The sequence below is a fragment of the Balearica regulorum genome, chromosome 5 (genome assembly GCF_011004875.1).
Source record: "Balearica regulorum gibbericeps isolate bBalReg1 chromosome 5, bBalReg1.pri, whole genome shotgun sequence".
NCBI lineage: Eukaryota > Metazoa > Chordata > Aves > Gruiformes > Gruidae > Balearica > Balearica regulorum.
In genome coordinates this window covers 29,956,380-29,975,829 of record NC_046188.1, presented here as the reverse complement: position 1 = coordinate 29,975,829, position 19,450 = coordinate 29,956,380, and the positions used below count along the sequence as shown (strand labels likewise).

At 38.1% G+C, this 19,450-nt stretch overlaps 1 protein-coding gene across 6 annotated transcripts in view; it reads left to right on the top strand.

Moving 5' to 3' along the window:
• AKAP6 (A-kinase anchoring protein 6) overlaps positions 1-19,450 on the top strand; it is a 292,075-nt gene that overhangs the window by 126,922 nt on the left and 145,703 nt on the right. For all 6 annotated transcript variants that reach the window (XM_075754013.1, XM_075754011.1, XM_075754012.1 and 3 more), the window contains 2 exons: positions 3,117-3,239; positions 19,265-19,361. In XM_075754013.1, coding sequence (XP_075610128.1) covers positions 3,117-3,239; positions 19,265-19,361 — 220 coding nt within the window. The remainder of the gene's footprint in view (positions 1-3,116; positions 3,240-19,264; positions 19,362-19,450) is intronic.

Sequence of the window (19,450 nt, the reverse complement as noted above, 5' to 3'; positions counted from 1 at the left end):
CAGAGCTAGGCTACAGCTGATGGGGAGAACCGGCCTAGATCTCAGTGCTTGTCAGTAACTATGTCTTCACAGAAAAGTCTGTAACTCCAGAGCCGCTGCAGTTGATTATATTTGCATAGGTTTCAATTTCCAATCCGGAGCTGCCTCCCAGGCGGGGATGAGTCATGGAGCTGGTGGCTGGATGAGAAAGGTGGCAGCTCCGTCCTTGCTCGCTGCCGTCAGGCTGTTAAAATAAATAGGATGGAATCGTAGGCACCGCTATGGGGAAATAACAAAAAAACCCCCCAAAAACCGAAAACAAAAACCATCCCAAACAACACCGGGGCGTTGTTTTGATCATTAGTTGTGACGAATGAAGCAGGAACCGCATTGTTACAATTTAATCTTACATACAACTGGAGATAAAAACAGTTTATCTTTCGCGCGCCTTCTAACGGCTTAAAACACTCCGCCTGTAATTCTGCTGCGATGTGCGTCGCCAGAGGGATGTCCCGGGTTTGTTTCCCTCCCGCCGAGGAGCGTGTGCCCGGCCGGCGGCACACCGGGGCTCCGGGGGGGCCGGCACCTCACGGGCAGCGGACGGGCGACGCTGGGGCCGGGCGCGGGGCGGCGCGGCGCCGGCAGGTGGCGCTGTGGGCCCAGGCACGGCGCGCGGGCGAGCGGGAGGCGCTCCCTCCGCCGGCGGCCCCGTGCTGCCCGGCCTTCCCTTCCCGGCCCTCCGCTCTTCTCGGTTTCTACAGATGTGCTCTTTTGAATGGTTTCAATAAAATTTTATTGCCGTCATTTGAAAAATAGTAGGATTATTGTGATTTGTGCTGCCTGGCAGAGGAAAATCCCCCGCGGTGGGGCCGGGGCTGGCCGTGGCTGGTGCTCTCCTCCCGCCGTGGGGCACCCCTCGGATGCCGTGTCCCCAAGCCACGATCCTAGCGTGCAGGGGGCACTGGTGCCTGCAACTGTACCTCTTTTTTCTCAGATAACCTGGCTCATTGGGGTTCTGTAGGAGACTGTATCTGTGTTTTTTTCCTAGGCCCCCGAACTAGCCCCCAGACGTTCCTTGCGCCCCACTGGGGCCTGCTCAAGCCCACGACCTACCTCATCTGCGTGGCGAGGGGAGGTGTGCCAGGCTGCTGAAGCCCATTGCTTGGGAGTGTTCAACTGCTGACCTGAAGTAACAAACGTTAAAACATGGACACCTTTTGTGAGAGGGTAGAAGTAACTCGGTTGCTGGTAGTCGCTTTTTGTACTGGTGCAAGCCTGCGATGTGTCTGAGCACCCTTCTGAAGGCATACAGACATCGAGTACTGCAGGCAGATGTTATACGCGTCTGTCTCCGTAAAATACGTGACGCATATACAAGAGAGAGCCTTTCTTCATTTTTTTGCGCTTACCATATCACCTTGTCTCTCAAGGACAGCACATTGCTAAAATGCAGGCAGAGATTTATTGGAGGGACTAGAAGGACTTTACTCCTCCTGCTCCTCTCCCTCTCAGCTCACGTCTCCCACTCCTCTGCCAGTCTGGCATCTCTTCTGCTCCACTGTGAGCTGGAAGAAAGCAAGCAACAGAGCCATCTTGCCCCTCTTTGTCCCATGGCTTGATGCAGGGAACTTAGCCCTTGCAGCGTGGCCTGCTGAGGGAGAGGAGGTGCAGCTACTTAGTTGTCCCAGAGTGGAGGCACGTCGTCTCAGGCACCGCATCCACTGTTTTTCCTGTCTTCCTCCCCCCTTCAGTAAATGCTGTCATACCTGCAGTATGCACTGGAGCATCCTGCCAGAGGCTAGCTTCGGTTCAGAAGCACTGCCACTTCAGCTGGAAGCCAGGAGTTGATTATTGGATCCTGCTTCTTCGCACAGTGTTGGGCTAAAATGACCCTGCTACCATGAACTTTGAAGGAAGTGCGGCTCTGCTCAGTCTGAGTTATTACCATTGTGCTTTGCGTAATGCAGTTGTGCGCCAACTGCTCAAACTCCTGTTTCTGTCTCGTTTAGAATTCCAGTTTCATGTGCAACTTTAGAGAAGGGGATTTGGGCTCCTGAGTCACTCGGGAATCTTTAAAAGTTTTGTGCTTAGCTTGCTTATAGCTATCTGAATGGACTAATAATTACCAGAAATCATTCTGTAAATAAAGCGTTGAGAGTGAGATACTGAGTATATATACCGAGTTGTTATTCAACTGGAAATTAAAATTCTCACCATACTGCAAAATTCATAGTTAATAACTAATAATATAACCAGTATTAGATCTAACTTAATCTAGTCTTATGGTGCTTGTAATAGATGGACATTCCTCTTCAGAGCTAATTTTCAGGGTGCTTGTAAACATCACGGTCAGTTTATTCCATTTACTCTCCTGCTTTGTGGTAGATAAGACTTCAGTAAAATTGTCTGTACTCAGTATGTGCCTATAGTATCATCCAATCATCTAAATTCAGGGGCACTATTTTTAATCAGACAATATAATTGGTACTAATCTTGAAATAAATGGTGCTCCTGAGAAGCAGGAGCTCCTGTCTTCTCAGGAGCACCATCTGTGTGGCTCATATGCAATCAGCAATATTTATATTAAATGCTATATATTCTGCCTCTCCTACTGTTTGATTTCTTCTGAGTCTCATGCTATGAATCAAAACAGGAATCACAAGACCCAAGTTCTGACAAGTAGTTTCTTCCTTCAGTCTACTGATGTATACTTTGATAATACAGCTTTGTTCAGCACTTTTTTCAACTAACAGTGCTCATGCTACACCCAGTCTGCCCAGCGCAAAGTCTTCAGCTCAGTTTTCATTGTAATCTATATGAAGCTTTTTATATACCCTCCTCGTACCTTCTAAAACTTTGCTGTTTTCTCCACTTCGTCACAGTCATATGGATCTCACATTGTCCTGTCACAAAATATCACCTTATATTATCTCCAGTAGCACCTTTCTGCTCTTCATTTTCTAGAAGACCACTTGCTAATTGTTTTCTTCTTTGCATGCTTATAAAAGGGAAAAATTTACTGTACAATACTCTCCTGAGTAAAAAAAAAAAAAAAAAAAAAGCGCGTACATTTTTCAGATTGCCATTTTACTAACAAATGTGCTTTTCTTGTTCTTTCTTTTTTCATATCTGGTAAGGGGTTTGTAAGCAAGCTGGATGAATTCATTCACTGGTTAAATGAAGCCATGGAAACAACAGAGAATTGGACTCCTCCTAAAGCAGAGACAGACAGCCTTAAACTGTACCTGGAGACACACTTGGTAGGACAAGATTATACTATGATTACTATCAGTAATTGAAGTGTTCTGCTGTGCTTTTTACTTGATTATTATTTTTTAATTACTAGTGTGCATCTATATTTTAATGTAAGATTTGCAGCATTACAGTTTATTTTGATAAAAATACCAACAAATTATTTTCTGTATTTGAACTGTGTACTGATAGCTTTTAAAAAATTACATTAAAAGCCAGAATTACATTGCAATTCAGAAATTATCTCCAAAACTGAAAGAAAATGGCAATAGCAAAAGGAGAAAGGATAATGCTTTTTCTGCTGATTATTCTAGGATTTTTACTACACTGTAACATAACAAAACTTTTACTAGTAAGGAACTCTTATTCTCCCACCGTTTTAATGTAGTAACAGAGTAATTTAAATAAAATATTTGAAATAATTATTTCAATCATTTCACTTGATGTGCATTTCTGTCATGTAATTAATACAACTGTCACTAACCTTGTTCTTGTGCAAAAAGCTAAAACATTGGGTGGAAGTAGGAAACACTTGCATGAATAATTTTCTGAATATATTAGAGGCTAGAATTATAGATTGAGTAATATTTGATAAACCTCAAGAGACTTTCACTGAATTCTTCCAAGAGATGTTTCTGGTTATGAGGAGGTGAAACAAAGACCTGAATTAAACCAGGTATTAAGTTCTCAAAAGCAAAATTTTACGCTGTAGGTAGAGAATAGAGATCAGTATATGCAGTTCAATGGGTAGGTATTTTATCAGGGAAACTACTCTATCTGGTTAAAAAAAAAAAAAAAAAAAAAAGAATGGAAGATTAAGCTAAGAAATTCCTTCTTCCTCTGCCAAAATCTTAGGTTCTTGCCAGTATGAATTGAAGAAAACCCAGTGATAGCACTATTCTGACCCAATGAGCTAGACACCCTAGCTAGATAAAACAGTGCATTAGCTGAACCCACGTCAGAGCATCAACTCCCAAAGCTCAGTCTCATTTCCAGTCTCTGATAATCTGATGGTGAAAAATTATTTGACAGTCCCAGGAAGTCACGTGATGCATTACAGGAAAAACTGTCATCCTAATCTATCGTAATACTAGAGTGACCGTTATTAAATTAATTAAGTATACAGTAACCACATATACTATTAGAACCAAACTGAAAATCATCTTCAGAATTTCAGATATACAGAAATCTCCTTTGTGTCTTTTGTTCTTAAAAATTCTGTTGTAGTAGCGCCTACGGGCACCCCCTAGATTAAGTGCCCGCTGTGGTAGTAGTCTGTCAAATGCAGTATGAAGACACTGCATTTTCACCTTATGTAGCGGATTTTGGAATTTGCAGCAGTTTGGATTTTTGCCTTGTACTACACACATTTGGGCCCATGATTCCCATTATGGTTACAGGTGCTCTGAAGACACTGAGTACATCATGAGATCAGACCTCAGAAAAGGCATTGGTCATTTCAATTTGTTTTCCTCTTAGTCTGCAACATGAAACTTTTGGAGAGATGACTTTTTATGAGTTGCATTGCAGTTTTCACTCTTGACTGAATATAAAGAAACACATTCCAGGAACAGGGCAATCACCAGGCTGAGTCTCTGTCACAGTCAGTTTCTTTTTCCCCCTCTTCCATGGGGAGGAGCACAGTAGCTCTTTTGCAGGCAAATGACTTCCAACTTTGCCTTGTGGTTCTGTGGGAGGTGAGGCCAATACCATCTATCAGGCTGGAATGTGGAGTAGTAGCCCAGAGGCAACTCCTTCATTGCTAGAGGCAGTCAGAATAAGTGAGTATGTGGGCACCTGTACAAGTTCACTTTCCCCTGTAAGTACTTAGGCTCCTGTCTGTACTCTCTATATCTGCATCCTTGGGGTAAGAAAATCTTTGTACGTTTCAGGATGACTATGTTATGAAACAAGGTGGGTTTTTTTCTTTTCTTGTTTTCTGTGAATGTCCTGGTTCTGGCAAGGATAGCGTTAATTTCACAAGGAGCCAGGACAGGTGAAGAAGTAAAATGTCTAAAGAACAGTTCAGTTTCAATTTGATGATGTTATAATTATTTTTATGGCATATATAGCCAGTGAAAAAATCATTGCACAACCTGAAAAAAAGTAACCGTGACTTTTCTTTTTGGATTTCAGAAAACATATGCTATCATATTCATTTCTACACATCAGAATTGAACTATTAAAATACAGATCATTTTTATAGTGGGGAAGATAGTTATTTGTGTTAATTAGATTGTCAGCTTTTCAGTGGCATTTGTCTGTCAGAAATCCTAATCTGTGTTTAAACAGAAGTACATGAACTTCAATTCACGTTAAGCTCAATCTTAAAATTTCCCTCAGCTGAGTGTTGTAAGACAATTGTGATCAAGGTCTTGTGAGGGTACTTACAATGCTCATTTTCTTCTTTTGCCAGTCAGGTTATACATGCTGTCAGACTCAACTAAGATTTGTTGAAGTAAAGGGGGCTTAGTATTTTAGAAGTTTAGGTTCCAAACTTATGGGTTCATAGTACAGACACCAGTAGCAAACTAACCTGGAAAACAAAGAAAATGTGTTGGTTGTTTTCTGTATACTGCATCTGCACTAGCAAACCTCATAACTATGATTCCTCACTGGTGCAGATTTTCTGGTTGTAGAAGGAGTGAAAACTCGGTGTAGATTAGTATTTTTATTTTTATTAGTAGAGACAAGGCCTTAGCCTTTGGCACACATTATCAATTTCGCCACCTGTGATATTGTTTTCTTGGAAATATGTTTGTTGCAATAACAAAATTAGTGCCATAAAGAGAGAATATTTTGCATTCATGAATTAAATCTCTGCTGTCAAAATCTAAGAAAAGAAAATATGGGAGCAGGAAAACAGAAAAATGTACTCGTTCCCTTTCTCATTATTGGCTGGGAAAAGTCTTGGAGAGGAGACAAGGACAAGGTTGTGAACATCTTCCAAATTTTTCATTACATAAAATTCTTGACTGTTATTTTAGAGTCCCATTGTAAATCATTGATAAAGCAGTGAATCGCTCAGCCTCACTTTTATACATCTTTGACATTTTGAGAAATATTGTGGCACAGACACTTAAAGAGAGTGTGTTTATTAAAAAAAAAAAAACAAAAAAAACCAAAAAAACAAAAAACACCACAAGAAACCTACAGTATCAACTTATTAGAATGCCATCTTCAGCTTAAATTGGTAGAACTCCCAAAACTGTTGTTCTAGTTAATTCTTCTACCTGGTCTGGCAAGATTGTACACCCAGGATTTTAATCACCACTTTGAAGCATAGAAGTAGTGTCTGTCTATTGCTCTCGGCGGAGCAGGAGCTGCCTGCAGACATCTCTGTGGTGACCTGAAGGTCCTACCTGGACAGCTCCTGAAATAATTAGTGAATCACTTTGTTGTGGAGGTGGACAGCAGCCTTGCCTCAAGTTGGTCCGTTGTTCCCAATTAGCCCATTATTATGTCATCTGCAGAGATGAGCTGAGGAGTTCTTGGGCCACCCAGAGAATTCATGAGCAAGTGCATTGTGTTTGCACACAGGCACAGCCCTGATACCCAAATACACCACAATTATAATTATTAACTGTAGGACAAATTGAAATTTCATTCTTAAATCACTGTTACTGCAACTTAAACTCCACAGATTTTGCCATGATGAGTAACCATACAGTTTGGTAAAGAGTATGATTTTTTTCTACAAATTGAAAGATAGTCTGCATCTGGAATGTGTGCCAAAATAGACAGTCTTCAACTTGGAGGACAGGTTTCTTGCAAATTTTAAACCCCAGTTCCCTGATTTTCTCCAGAACAGAAGTTGCTATATGCTTCATTTTAGAGAACACCAAAACATGAAGCTATCAACGAAAATACTTTTGGAGGTCCCTGGAATGGTGACTGAAATTATTCTTTCTATTTTATGGGTCTTCAGAACTGAGTAACATCAGTGAAACTGATTTGGGAGCTGTGTGCTTCCCACTCATATGGGAGGGCTGACATGGAGCTGCCACCACTTGAACTTCTGGCACCCCTGCAGGCAGCCACTCAAGCCGGCAGATGTTGAAAACACTAATATGTTTTCATAAAACGGGTGTTTTTCAGCACAAATCTACTTTGCCACAAAGACCTCAGTCAGCCCTACTAGAGAAAAAAGTGAGGCAAGTTTTGAATTTTGGGAACGATTCGGCTCAAATCACTTCCTAATGAAAAGATAGCCTCGTTGACCTTACCAAAAAGGAACTTCTGAAAATGGTTTCTGATTCGCTTCATCTTTTGTAGCTCTTCTTTTCTATTATGCTGATTCTTGCCCATTGGCACCCTGATCAAAATCAGCTACTAGCAGACCCTATGCATAGACTTGGTGGTATGCAAATCAGTTCTCATCAAAAACAGTGGCCTAGAGGCAGCTTCTGAGCTAAAAGCATCTGTCTAGATGTTATTGCTGTGCTTGTGAAACCAAACAGACTTTCTTACCAGCTCAACAAATAAGAATTCTCCATGTTGCTCTTGACCATTTTAGTTTGCTAAAATAGACATTTTACCGCTCTTTATCCCTTACCTGAAAAGATACACTGTTTTAGCACAGTAAAGAAGTAAGCTAGCAAATGAGGAAAGGTGAAGAGGAAAAGGTTCAGATGAAAGGCACTATATATATTTGCTGAGGCCTAGGACTTTTAATTATGTAGTCTTAACTTTTCCCTTTGTTGTTAACACAGTGCTCTGTTTTCTTGTTGCTGCATAACTCCTAGTTGTGCACCTGCGTAACACCTAGTTGTGTGGTATACTCTTAGGTCTTTTGACTAAAGCCATTTCTGTGTCTAGTGTCATACTTAGAGATAGATAATACAAGACTTTTAAATGGAAACCTACAAATGAAAAATATCTTATTTTAAACTTATTTGATGAAACTTTTAAAATCCTTCTTACATTGTTAGTAGATGTTGGCAAACAATATTTTTCACTGGAGATAAAATTAATTAAGGAGATGTCTTCTTAGAAATTTGGAACTAGTAGTCAGGCGTTTTTGTCCTAACAATCTTACTCTTCAGAATTTCTGTAAGATTAAAATTCTTAAATCTTGAGTACAGGAAATGTAGAAGAAATATATATATATTCTTCAAAACCAGCTAAAGAATGGTCAGAGGTTCCCATGGTGATTTACTTTCTTTCAAAGTGTCTGTTGCCTTCTGCCCTTTAAAGTAAGACCTTGGCTATACCTTGCCTACATTTAAGTTTGCAGTTTGGAAGAGAGGAAATCATAGACTTATAGAATAGTTTTGGTTGGAAGGGACCTTTAAAGTCATCTAATCCAACCACCTGTGCAAAGAGCAGGGACATCTTCAACTAGATCAGGTTGCTCAGAGCCCCATCCAACCTGACCTTGAAAGTTTCCAAGGATGGGACATCTACCACCTCTCTGGGCAGCCTTTCACCACCATCATTGTAAAAAATGTTTTCTGTATATCTAGTCTGAATCTACCCTCTTTTAGTTTAAAAGCATTACCCCTTGTCCTGTTGCAACAGGTCCTGCTAAAAAGTCTGTCCTCATCTTTCATATAAGCCCCCTTTACTGAAAGGCCACAATAAGGTCTCCCCAGAGCCTTCTCTTCTCCAGGCTCAACAACCCCAACTCTCTCAGCCTTTCCTCATAGAGGAGGTGCTCCAGCCCTCTGATCATTTCCATGGCCTTCCTCTGTACCTGCTCCAACAGTTCCATGTCCTTCTTATGTTGGAGGCCCCAGAGCTGAACACAATACTCCAGGTGGAGTCTCACAAGAGCAGATTAGAGGGGCAGAATCACCTCCCTTGACCTGCTGGCCATGCTTTTGATGCAGCCCAGGATACAGCTGGGTTTCTGGGCTGCGAGCGCACGTTGCCAGCTCATGTGCAGCTTTTAATCCACCAGTATCCCCAAGTCCTCCACAAGGCTGCTCTCAATGACTCACTTTACTCTCGTTGTAACTGTGGATATAACATATCCCTAGAAAAGACGGCAGCCAGTGGTTTCCTATTTCTCGAGACAGCACAAACATAAATTGTCACTCATGGGAAGAATGGAGGAAGATGGCCTTTTTGAAAATAATTGTTCACACCAGGTTTGTTGGTTTGTTCAGTTTTTTTAGGCAAAAATATATGTTCTGTTTTGTTGAAACTAGAATAGCAAATATTGTTCTGTAGAAAGTACAAGTGGCTAGGATTGCATGGAGTCATTGCAGTACAAAGTGTTTGGATATACTAAGTGATCATTTCCATGAATCAGAATTTCTTGGTTTTCTTTTCTAATAAATTCATGATCCCTGTCTGTAATTTTTAGCTCAATTTCTTTGTAAGCTTTGTGCCACATTAAGATGCTTTTTAGCCCAGAATTGTTGCAACATACTAACCTTCTCAGTCACTATATTTAGTTTACAAGCTACAGTCTTAAAAATATCATAAAGTATCACTAGTATTTCAAAACAAATTATACAAGTTGATTCATACTAGCATTTACTTCTCTTCTGTATAAGAAGTTTAGATGTCATCTCAATTCCAAATCTAAATTCTTTTTAAGATATGGGAGTTTTGAGAGTTTTATTATCTAAAGAGAAATGAAATAAGAATTTTCCTGTGTCCAGTATAAATGTTTCTGGCAACATCATGGCCCAAAACTTTCTTAGCTGTAAACAGCAAATGCTTTCATACAGAAAATAGATTGTATTTTCACATTTAGAAATTGTATTGGTGAAGTAATGATGCTTCTGTGATGTCTCATGATAACTGATCATCTGTTTGTAACAAGTCTGCTATGTCTGAAAAAAAATAATAATTCTCATCTCCCTGGAAAATCTCATTTTCTGAAAAATGTCGGTTTAGAGAAGTGTTAAATACCTATTCTCATTGAAAATAAGGTTAAATACACATGCCTTGGCCTAATCTACTGGCTGTCTTTGTGGTAGCAGTGGTAACAGTAATTTTATTAAAGGTATTAAAGCCTCTGAAATGGCTAAGTTACATACTGTGCTTTTGCTATATGAGCATTTCCAACATCCATAGCAACCAATTTAGATTTTTTCCTCAAAATACACAATAGTATCTATCTGCAGGGTGATGGTGCTAAAGAGTTTGAGCACCATGAGTGAACTAATCTCTTGCTTCTCTAAGGACTTTGGTTTGAATCTATTTAGCCTATTGTTAGTTTGAATTTCTGAATTTTATGCTGTTATCTTGGGAGGTATTTTGGGTATGCCTGGGTTCCTGAATGTATGTCCTTTTATATAGGAAGCACTCCACAGAATATACTAATCAGAGGAGAAGGGAAAATTGTAATGTCCAAAATCTAAACTCAAATCACTTGTGAGGATTTTGAAGTCTTTTGATCTAAGTGTATGGAAATACAGTGTATGAACTGTAGTTCACATAGTGAACACATAGTGTTTGATCTATGTGTCAAGAACAACTGTATTGCTCTGTTGTTGTGTGTTTTTAATTCATGATGTTTGAGGTTCAAAAAAATTGAATTTTATTTTCACCAATATCCAGGATGCTTTTAAGCTAATGTTTATTGCTTTGGAGGAGGGAGCAGTGAGATCCTTAAAACACAGTGTTCTTTTACATGCAAGAATATAGAGGGTGGTATATTCCTCTGAGTGTGTATTAGATAGTTGATGGAATTTTCTTAGAAAACAAGGCCAAATGCTGTCATAGAGCACATTAAAACCCAGATTGTTCAGACTTTGGGAAGTGTTTAAATTCATTTGCATTTGTGGGTGAAGCTGAACAGGGCAGGGTAACTTGATTTGGCACTGTTACAAATGTTCATCCCTTTTCAAGTCTCACCACCCAAAACTCTAAAACTCTTGGGTGCTGAGGTATCCCAAAACACAGATACTGTGAGTTTGAGCAGTGAAAGTTAGGAATTCCACTGGGTCCATTGTATGCCTCACCTGCGGAAGAAATTGTTTGTATGCAGGGGATTCAGTGCCAGTAATAATATAATGAAATCAAACTGCCATTATAAAATGTTTTGAACTAACTGGATCAGGAAATTTCAGTGAAAAAAATATTCCACACAAGTTCTGACTTAGAAGCTTTATAGCAATTGCAGAATAATCACTCTTTGAATGATAACTTGGTCATGCTTTTTACACTAATTTATCATTGTAACAACTTTTGAAACACCTTTAAAAATTTGATTCGGAAGTAATGTTTATTTTACTAATAAGTTGCATAATGCTTATGTAGGAACTCTGTTAATTGTAATTTTAATGTCTATCAAAGTGTATGCTATTGCCTAAAATTTTAGTATGCTGGTATGATCAATATAGATGTAGTCTGTAATTTGTTTTTGAAAGTGAAATGAAATTTATTTTTAAAAATTCTGAGACTGGAAATCATTAAAAGAATGTAATACCAGGATCTCAAAGGACAAACAAGCACACTTTCAGCAACATTTTAACTATATTTGCTTTTTCTTACCTGCCAAGAACTATAGTCCTCTGCCATGGGTTCTGTGCTATGTCTCTCAGAGGCATAATATCATTCCCACTTTAAGTACTAGAAGTAATACAATTGCTGTCTGTGTTTTGGTGTTTGCAATGCCAAAGCTTTCAGCAGAAATATAGACAATTCAGGGCATGAATGGAGGTCTTGATTGGTAAATGTTTTTCTTTGCATCTCCTACGATAGTTTTTTTTTTTTACATTTCTTAATTCTACAGATGAATTGGGTTAATAATTTGAGAACTCAGTTTATTAGATATATTTTTGCTAAGAAGGTGTTTTAGTTCACCTTTAAATTGCCTAAAACCTTGTATCTGTACATATATAAAAAGCAATTACATCTCCCTCATATTCTCCTGAAATTTTAATAGAACTAAAATCCATCAAGGATTGTTCTAAAACTACATAGTGTTATTTAGTGCCAGTGAGTGCTTTTTGGTCTGTAAGTTAGTAAATTTATATTTAAATAATATATACATACATAGGTTTTCTCCCTTAGTAACTCTATATTTGCCAAGGCTGCTATGCCCCATGAATTTATTTTTGGGTTGGAAAGGTCTTTTCTCTTGGTTAGCTTTTTTCTGTGTGTGGTAGGATGATATAACTTAGGCATATTTTGATGAAATAGCTTTCGAGTGTAGTGGGTCTCCAGGTGGAAGAAGTGTACCTAGAAACGTGTAAGATCATAGAATCATAGAATTGGAAGGGACCTTGAAGATCATCTAGTTCCAACCTCACTGCTGTGGGCAGAGACACCTTCCTCTAGACCACGTTGCCCAAAGCCTCATCCAACCTGGTCTTAAACACTTCCAGGGAGGGGGCATTAGCCAGACAAATGTCATCTTGATAGAAAAAGGTGTCAGCAGCCTGTGACTTCTGCGGATTATTTCCTGAGTATCTCAGGAAGACAAGAAATTATCAAGGACAGTTATATATGGTGGACTGGACATGCAGTTTACCATGCTTATGGCAGCTTAGGAATTGTTTCATTGTTTCATTGTTTCTTAAACTGAGATTCAATTTAGGAAACCTCATGTTACTTTTTTAACGATGTAAAATGGTTAGACAGACAAAAGCAAAGAGAAATTTATGTAGTGAAACACAAAAAAGAAATTAGAGTTGGCAGCAGAAAAACTTACGTGCGTTTGATATATGAAATATCTGCAAAAGTAGCCTCTATGCCTTCTAAACTAAATCTGCTTAATAGGCTTCCTGGAGAGTTAGGCTAACTATCCTTCTTCTCCACATCTAAAATTATGCATTCAAAACTTGGCTAAATTACCTAAAAGATGACAAACACAACAAGGAATGAGAAACAGAAATTAGGGAACCTAAAGTATTTAATGTGAGGAAGATTGTGCTACTCATATTTAAGAGGTAATAAAGGAAAAAACCCATGTTTTGCCTAATACTGGAATGGCAGAAGCTATGACAGAGAAAAAAGGAACGAGGTGGTTTTACACAAGTATGAATTACTGTAGGACTACTGGGGTAGAGCCTGCCCCTTTGTATGTAGTTTTTCTGGCCCATTACAAATTCTGTGGGATGTGAAAGACCTAGGCTACTGCTCTGTCAACCCATTACATTGCCGTCCTTACTCCTACATTTTTATCCAGTCTAGATTTAAAGGTCTCAAGGGATCAGGGCTTTCACTGTTTCCCTTAGGAGATTATTACACAATCTAATAGATCTGACTTTCCGGGGAAATGTAACTGGTATTTCTCTTAAATTTTCTCTTTCTTAATTTAATTCCATTAGTCCTACCTACTATACCATCTGATACTCTACTATGCTAGTAGGTCTTCCTTCTGCTTGGTGTTCAGATTCTTGGAATATAAGTAGATAATAATGGCCCTAATCATCATTTAGTCTTGTTCATTTCTTATAATCTTCCACCGTTTCCACCTTTGCTCTTCGCTGAAGTCCCACCAGTTTGTCTCCACAAATGTGTGTGTCCTCCCAGGCAAAAAGTACAGTCAGATCAAGAGAAAGGTGGAGAATGCGTATCAATGATCAGAAGGTAAAATCATTCCTGTGGTTGCTATGATTATCTCATTACTAAACATTTTGAACTCAGAATGTTCAGTTAATATTATGTTTAAATGAATGATAAACTTACACAAAGAAATTGTCTGAGCAGTCAAACCATCTTACATCTGATATACATCTACAGTGGCACAATGCCAGCATGAGGTGATGATTATAGGATTTGAGTAGTGAGGTTCCCAGATCACTTGTATGTCAATTTTAAAGGCATTTTAGATTATAATCTGGTATTGTGAATCAACATAGACAGTGATATTTTGCCCATTTTTATCTGCCTACAGATGCCAGTGGAAGGAATTACCCCCGGAGAAACCCAAGAAATTGTTGTCTTTTAAAGCTTTCTCATTGTTGCAGGGGGTAGAAGACAACACCTTCTTTCCACTAGCTATTCAATCTTAAAAAATATCTACCAGCTCCCATTGGTTAAAGAAGAAAATACTGTCTGGTTCATCTAAGAAAAATGATGGTCATGTTGTATTAGGCATTAGAGGTTTGCTTAGCAATTGGCGATAATTGCATCATTGCTATAGAGAGGGCATGCTCTCAGTCTTGAGGAGGGAAGAAAAAGACCCTTAGTGGGTGCTGCAGCTTCAGAGGAGGATTGACCATGTTCCCCTTAAAAAAGCAAAGGTAGAATCCTTGCTATTGTGGTAAAAATCAACCTTGACTATGAGGCTGCATAAAGCATTTCCACAGTGCTTGTGTTCTGTTTAACGGGTGGAGTGTCACTCAGAAATACAGCTTAAAAGAAAAGAAGAAAATAAAAAATTCTTTATAGTCACCTAGGTTTTATGGAAAATGTGAACAAAGGAGACATTGACTAGAACCATTTCACATGTAGCATTTAATTTCCAGGAAAACATGTCCTAGTGACTTGTAATACTAAGTAGGCTTTATATTCCTGATGAAAAATGTGAGAGTTTCCTAAATAAGATATTTCTCAATTGTTAAAAAGTCAAATAGTTTGATGATATATTTGTAGATGTAATACGTGAAATGCACTGTTTCATAGAAGATAGGATCTTTTTCCATGTACAAATTGCATATGGATATCCTTTTTATATAACCATTGACCAATTAATTATGTATTTAGTATTATGTCATTAGAACACTAAATATATGACCATTTCCATGTTAATGTAAGGGCAGCTTACATGCTAGTTATTTTTTTGATTTACTGAATGTCATTGGTAGGCAGTGTTCAGGAGTGTGAAAATACCACTACATTATTACATGGCTTATTAGGTTATTAACTTGAGTACGTAAATACTAGGCAATGGCTAAACAGACACTTTCTGTGTGGTCAGAATTCCTCAAGGAAAAAAAAAAAAGCTACCTTTCCATAACCAAAAGTTGAATTCAGCACTTGATATCTAGATATTTTGTCTTAGCAAGCTATTGGGATGTAACAGCCAGGACCAATACATTTGCAAAAGTAACTGTATATTAAGAATATAAGAGTAAATTTTTAGAAACTGTTTCCAGTCATAGTCCCTTTAAGACAAATGAAATGTGGTAATTTAAAAAAAATAAAATCTAATTTTCAACATTTTTTTCATTGAGATTATCAGTATATAGCATATATTTAATCAATAAGTGACACGTTTGTTGCTCCATTTTCTTAGAACTTTTACTTGTCTGTACCATTGATCTCAAAAAATAAATGCCCTAGAAGCAGTGATACCTTTCTCAAAGGTACTTAAACACATTAGAAAAGAACCTCAAGAAAATTAGGTCTCAGGGGTACCCCAGTACACCACACAAGCTAATAGTCTGATTGACAGAAAATTAAAATATTTCTTTTAATACAGTATCTTAATCTGGCAATAGGCGTAAACTGCTGTGTCATTTAAACTAATCTATATTTATGTATACATTGTAGGTTTACATGATACCTAGTTGCTTATTTGTGTTTTAGAGACACAAAGCATACTGGAAATAATTAGTTGGACACATCATGACTTAAAAAAACCCCGACATGCTTGTACAGAGTCTGTGTGCCTCTGGAAACAAAAATATTGAATAGTTGACTCTCCTTGCAGCAGATAGGAATACATCAAGACTCGGGTTGTGTTTTACCAAATTACAAGGATTAGTTAAGAACAGAGGGTTGCAAAATAGTGAAAGATTGCATATTGGAGCTCGATATGTACATACTGTAGGATACCTACGCAATAGAAGTTTCCCAAATTTAAGTATCTACAGCCATAAAATAAATCCTCAGGGGATCTTAAAATATTTTTTTAAAATAATTTTTCTCATTCCTAGTTGCACAGAGAAATAAACTGAAAGGGAGGGATTATTATATGCTGGAAAAGCACTCTCTTATTTTCAGTGTGTTCAGAGCCCGGTATAGATCAGGAGGTGCTGCTTTTTCCCCCATGGAGGTTCTGCAGTATTGCTGTTCAATGGATCAATCAGTTTCCTAAAAGTCAGGGGACAGCTTCATTTTGTGAAGGCTGGGCTCCTTTGCCCCGTGCAATCAACAGAAGATAGCACTCTGGGGCTTTGCACTTATGCTTTTGGAGTCCCTATTCCTGTTTCTTTACAGTTCTGTAGCTTTAATAAAACAGCATGATTCCTGCCTCACTTTTCCTTTCTTGCTAAGTAAGAACAGTTGATATTTATGTATAGGTGCATGGTGACTGGGAAAAGTGCAGAGGACTTCATAAGGAAATTTTGCTTGTTGCAGCTTGTAAACTACATTAAATACACTGTAGTGCTAGGGTTGACATTAATGTGTTGTTTAAAAAGCTGCTGTCAGGCCAGTGCACATGCATTTTCCATAATGTATATGTGCTCATGTGTGATATTTAGACTGCTCCGTAGCTACAAATGTGTCTGGGAAAAAAGGCTTTGATTAATTGACTTTCCTCCTCTTCTCCTTTCCTCTCTTCAGATGCAAACTCTCCATTCATTATCAGGGAAGATCAGAGGAGGAGGGGAGCAGAGTACACGTGGGTCACACGCTGTTAGAGTTACAATTTTCCAAATGCCATAAGTAAACAGTAGGGAACGGGAAATATCCAGGACGGGAGAGGACCTCTGTGTTTGAAGGTCCTCCTCCATTCCAAATATTTGGTCTGATTTTATCTTTATCTGTACAAATTTGCATCTCTCCATTGTATATACATGTAATACTTGTTACATCTTCAACTCTCTTTGCCTTTTTCATGTGACACATTTTCAGCCCTGCATGTATGAGGAACCATGAGCACTGATGTATTGATTGAGGGCTATTCTTGCCAGTGTTCCTTGCCCATTTGTCCTTTTTCTTAGGAAATTAGCACCCCTAAGAAATTATATATACGTATATAATTCTAAAGCCAAAACTCATACTTCATTACATCAACTGACAATTCCTTTCACTTCTGTTTGTATTTATACTTATATGAATGGTTCTCTCCTTTTGATGCCTCTGTGCTGATAAGAGTTTATTTCTGCTAAATTTCATGTATGTTCACAGTGTTTGTGCCATGCATAATTTATCTATAAAATCAGAATTTTGCACAAGGAGGATATTGCTAGTCAAAATCCAAAAGTTTGGCCCCATCTTTATTCATCATATTTTCCTTCTTCAGTTTAACATTATTACTGGTTAATAGGTGCACCTGAAAATCAAGCTGTATTGTAGTATCTGGTGCGTTATGTTAAATGAATCTTTTCTAGGACAGCAAGTCTCTTTTTTTTTTCCTAATGAAAAAGAATACCTCATCTTTTCCAATTTTCCTATCAAACACATCCACATCATCTCGAGACACTGCCACATCCAGCTGCATCTATACTCAACTTCAATTATATGAAATTACACAACCTACTCTCAGGTCCTTTAGGTTCTCTTTTGCTGTGTGAGGCACACGCATAGTGCATTTCCTGTGAAGTGCATGATTACAAACTATTCAGTACAAGCCTGTTTTAAGTAAACAGTAAATTAAATATTGTCAGTGCTTGTTCAGACGTGCTCTTACGAAGGAAAAAGAACTTCTAGATTTGGGTTCATAAAACTCTAGATTTAAGAAAGGGCCAGACATAAACTAGTCATCCTTTTTCCTTTTTAACTTCTCTTGGCTGACCCAGTTGTTCAACAGCTGGTACAAAACAATATATTCAGGTGCCCATACAAGGAAAATTGGGCTAGACAAAATGCTGAAGGTAGCAAAATTCCTGTTTATTGCTCTTTATTTGAATGGAGAATTCTCAAAACCATTCTGTCACTAACTGTCAGGTACACTGCTGCCTGAAAGACTGTTAAGAGTCTGTCTGAGCAACATGCCTTTTTCAACCATGACAAATACAGTAAAAGAACATCATTTTATTACAGTTCTGGCAATATTATTTTCTGCTACGCCAATCAGCCTGCCTACAGGAGTTAGGAAAGAAAGGAAATGGTTGCTTCCCTAAGAAATGAGGCCATTTGAGCGTTTTGTGCTATCTGCTACTTCAGTACTAGCATGGTCACCAGTATTTGGAAAAGAATAAATAAGTTTTATAAAAACCAGAAGCTACAAATGTGCACTTGCAAAGTCTCCTTTCATCTCTGCCAGTTAACTCACTCCCAAGAGACAGCAAAACTCTTTTCTTCCAAGGGGTCAAATATTGTTTTCATTCATTCCATAGACATTTCAAAGAGAACAAGAGTTGCATGTGTGTGTTCAGGGCTGCGCATGATTTATGATTAACTACAGCAAGTACTCCTTTCTTTATTGTATTTTGTTTCTCTTTCTTGCATGCATTTATGAGTGCGAAGCTCTGGCAAAAAATTCACAAATTTATCCAAGTTATCAGTGGTGTATTAAATGGCATAACATATAGATAATGTTTCCAGTTCCTCTATTACTAGATTTTAATGCAATTTGTAAAAAAAAAAATATAAATTTAAAAAAGAAAGAAACTATTTGAATCACTGTTAAAGCAGAGATCCTTTGTAAAACTAGTAAAAATAGTGCAAAAAAGGATGAAAAATACTTGCTTTGCAAATTAAGAATGCAGAGATCTAAAGCAGTCTGATTTGTTCTTTGAAAATGGATATGAGAGTTAACTCAGAAACACAATATTAATAGATTTGTATGAGTGCACATAAGGCCAATATATTCAATGCTGTAATTTTTTTATGGTTTCATAAATAGTGCTATCACCAACATTTCAAAGAAATCTGAAAAAACCCAGAGCTTATATGTGGTGGCATAAATTTAGTGTATTTTATAGAACACTGTTACTCCAGATATAGCCTACGGGTTGTGACTTTTCATAAAACCTAATGAATTTCTAGATTTGTCAGCTGTTTCAACACAGATGCACTTTGCTGATCTAATGGAAACATTTTGAGCCCAGATCCAAAATATCAATAGCTTTTAGTATCGCAAATTAGTTTGGCTATTGGGTAAGCGGGGATGTGGTTCTTGATAAAAAGCACTGAGTAATTTTGTACATGTGTTTTATGACAACTGCCTCTCCAGTGTCTGAAACTGAGGGGTTTTTTTCTCTGTCTTTTTTTTTCTTTTCTTTTTTTGCAGAGTTTTAAGTTGAATGTAGATAGCCACTGTGCTTTAAAAGAAGCAGTGGTAGAAGAAGGACGTCAACTTCTTGAGCTTATTGTATCTCACAAATCAGGTAAATCCTTCTGAAATATTGCAAGTCTTTATGTCTCCAGACTATTAAAGAATGAAGAAGCATTGCTGTAAATTACTGCATATATTCAC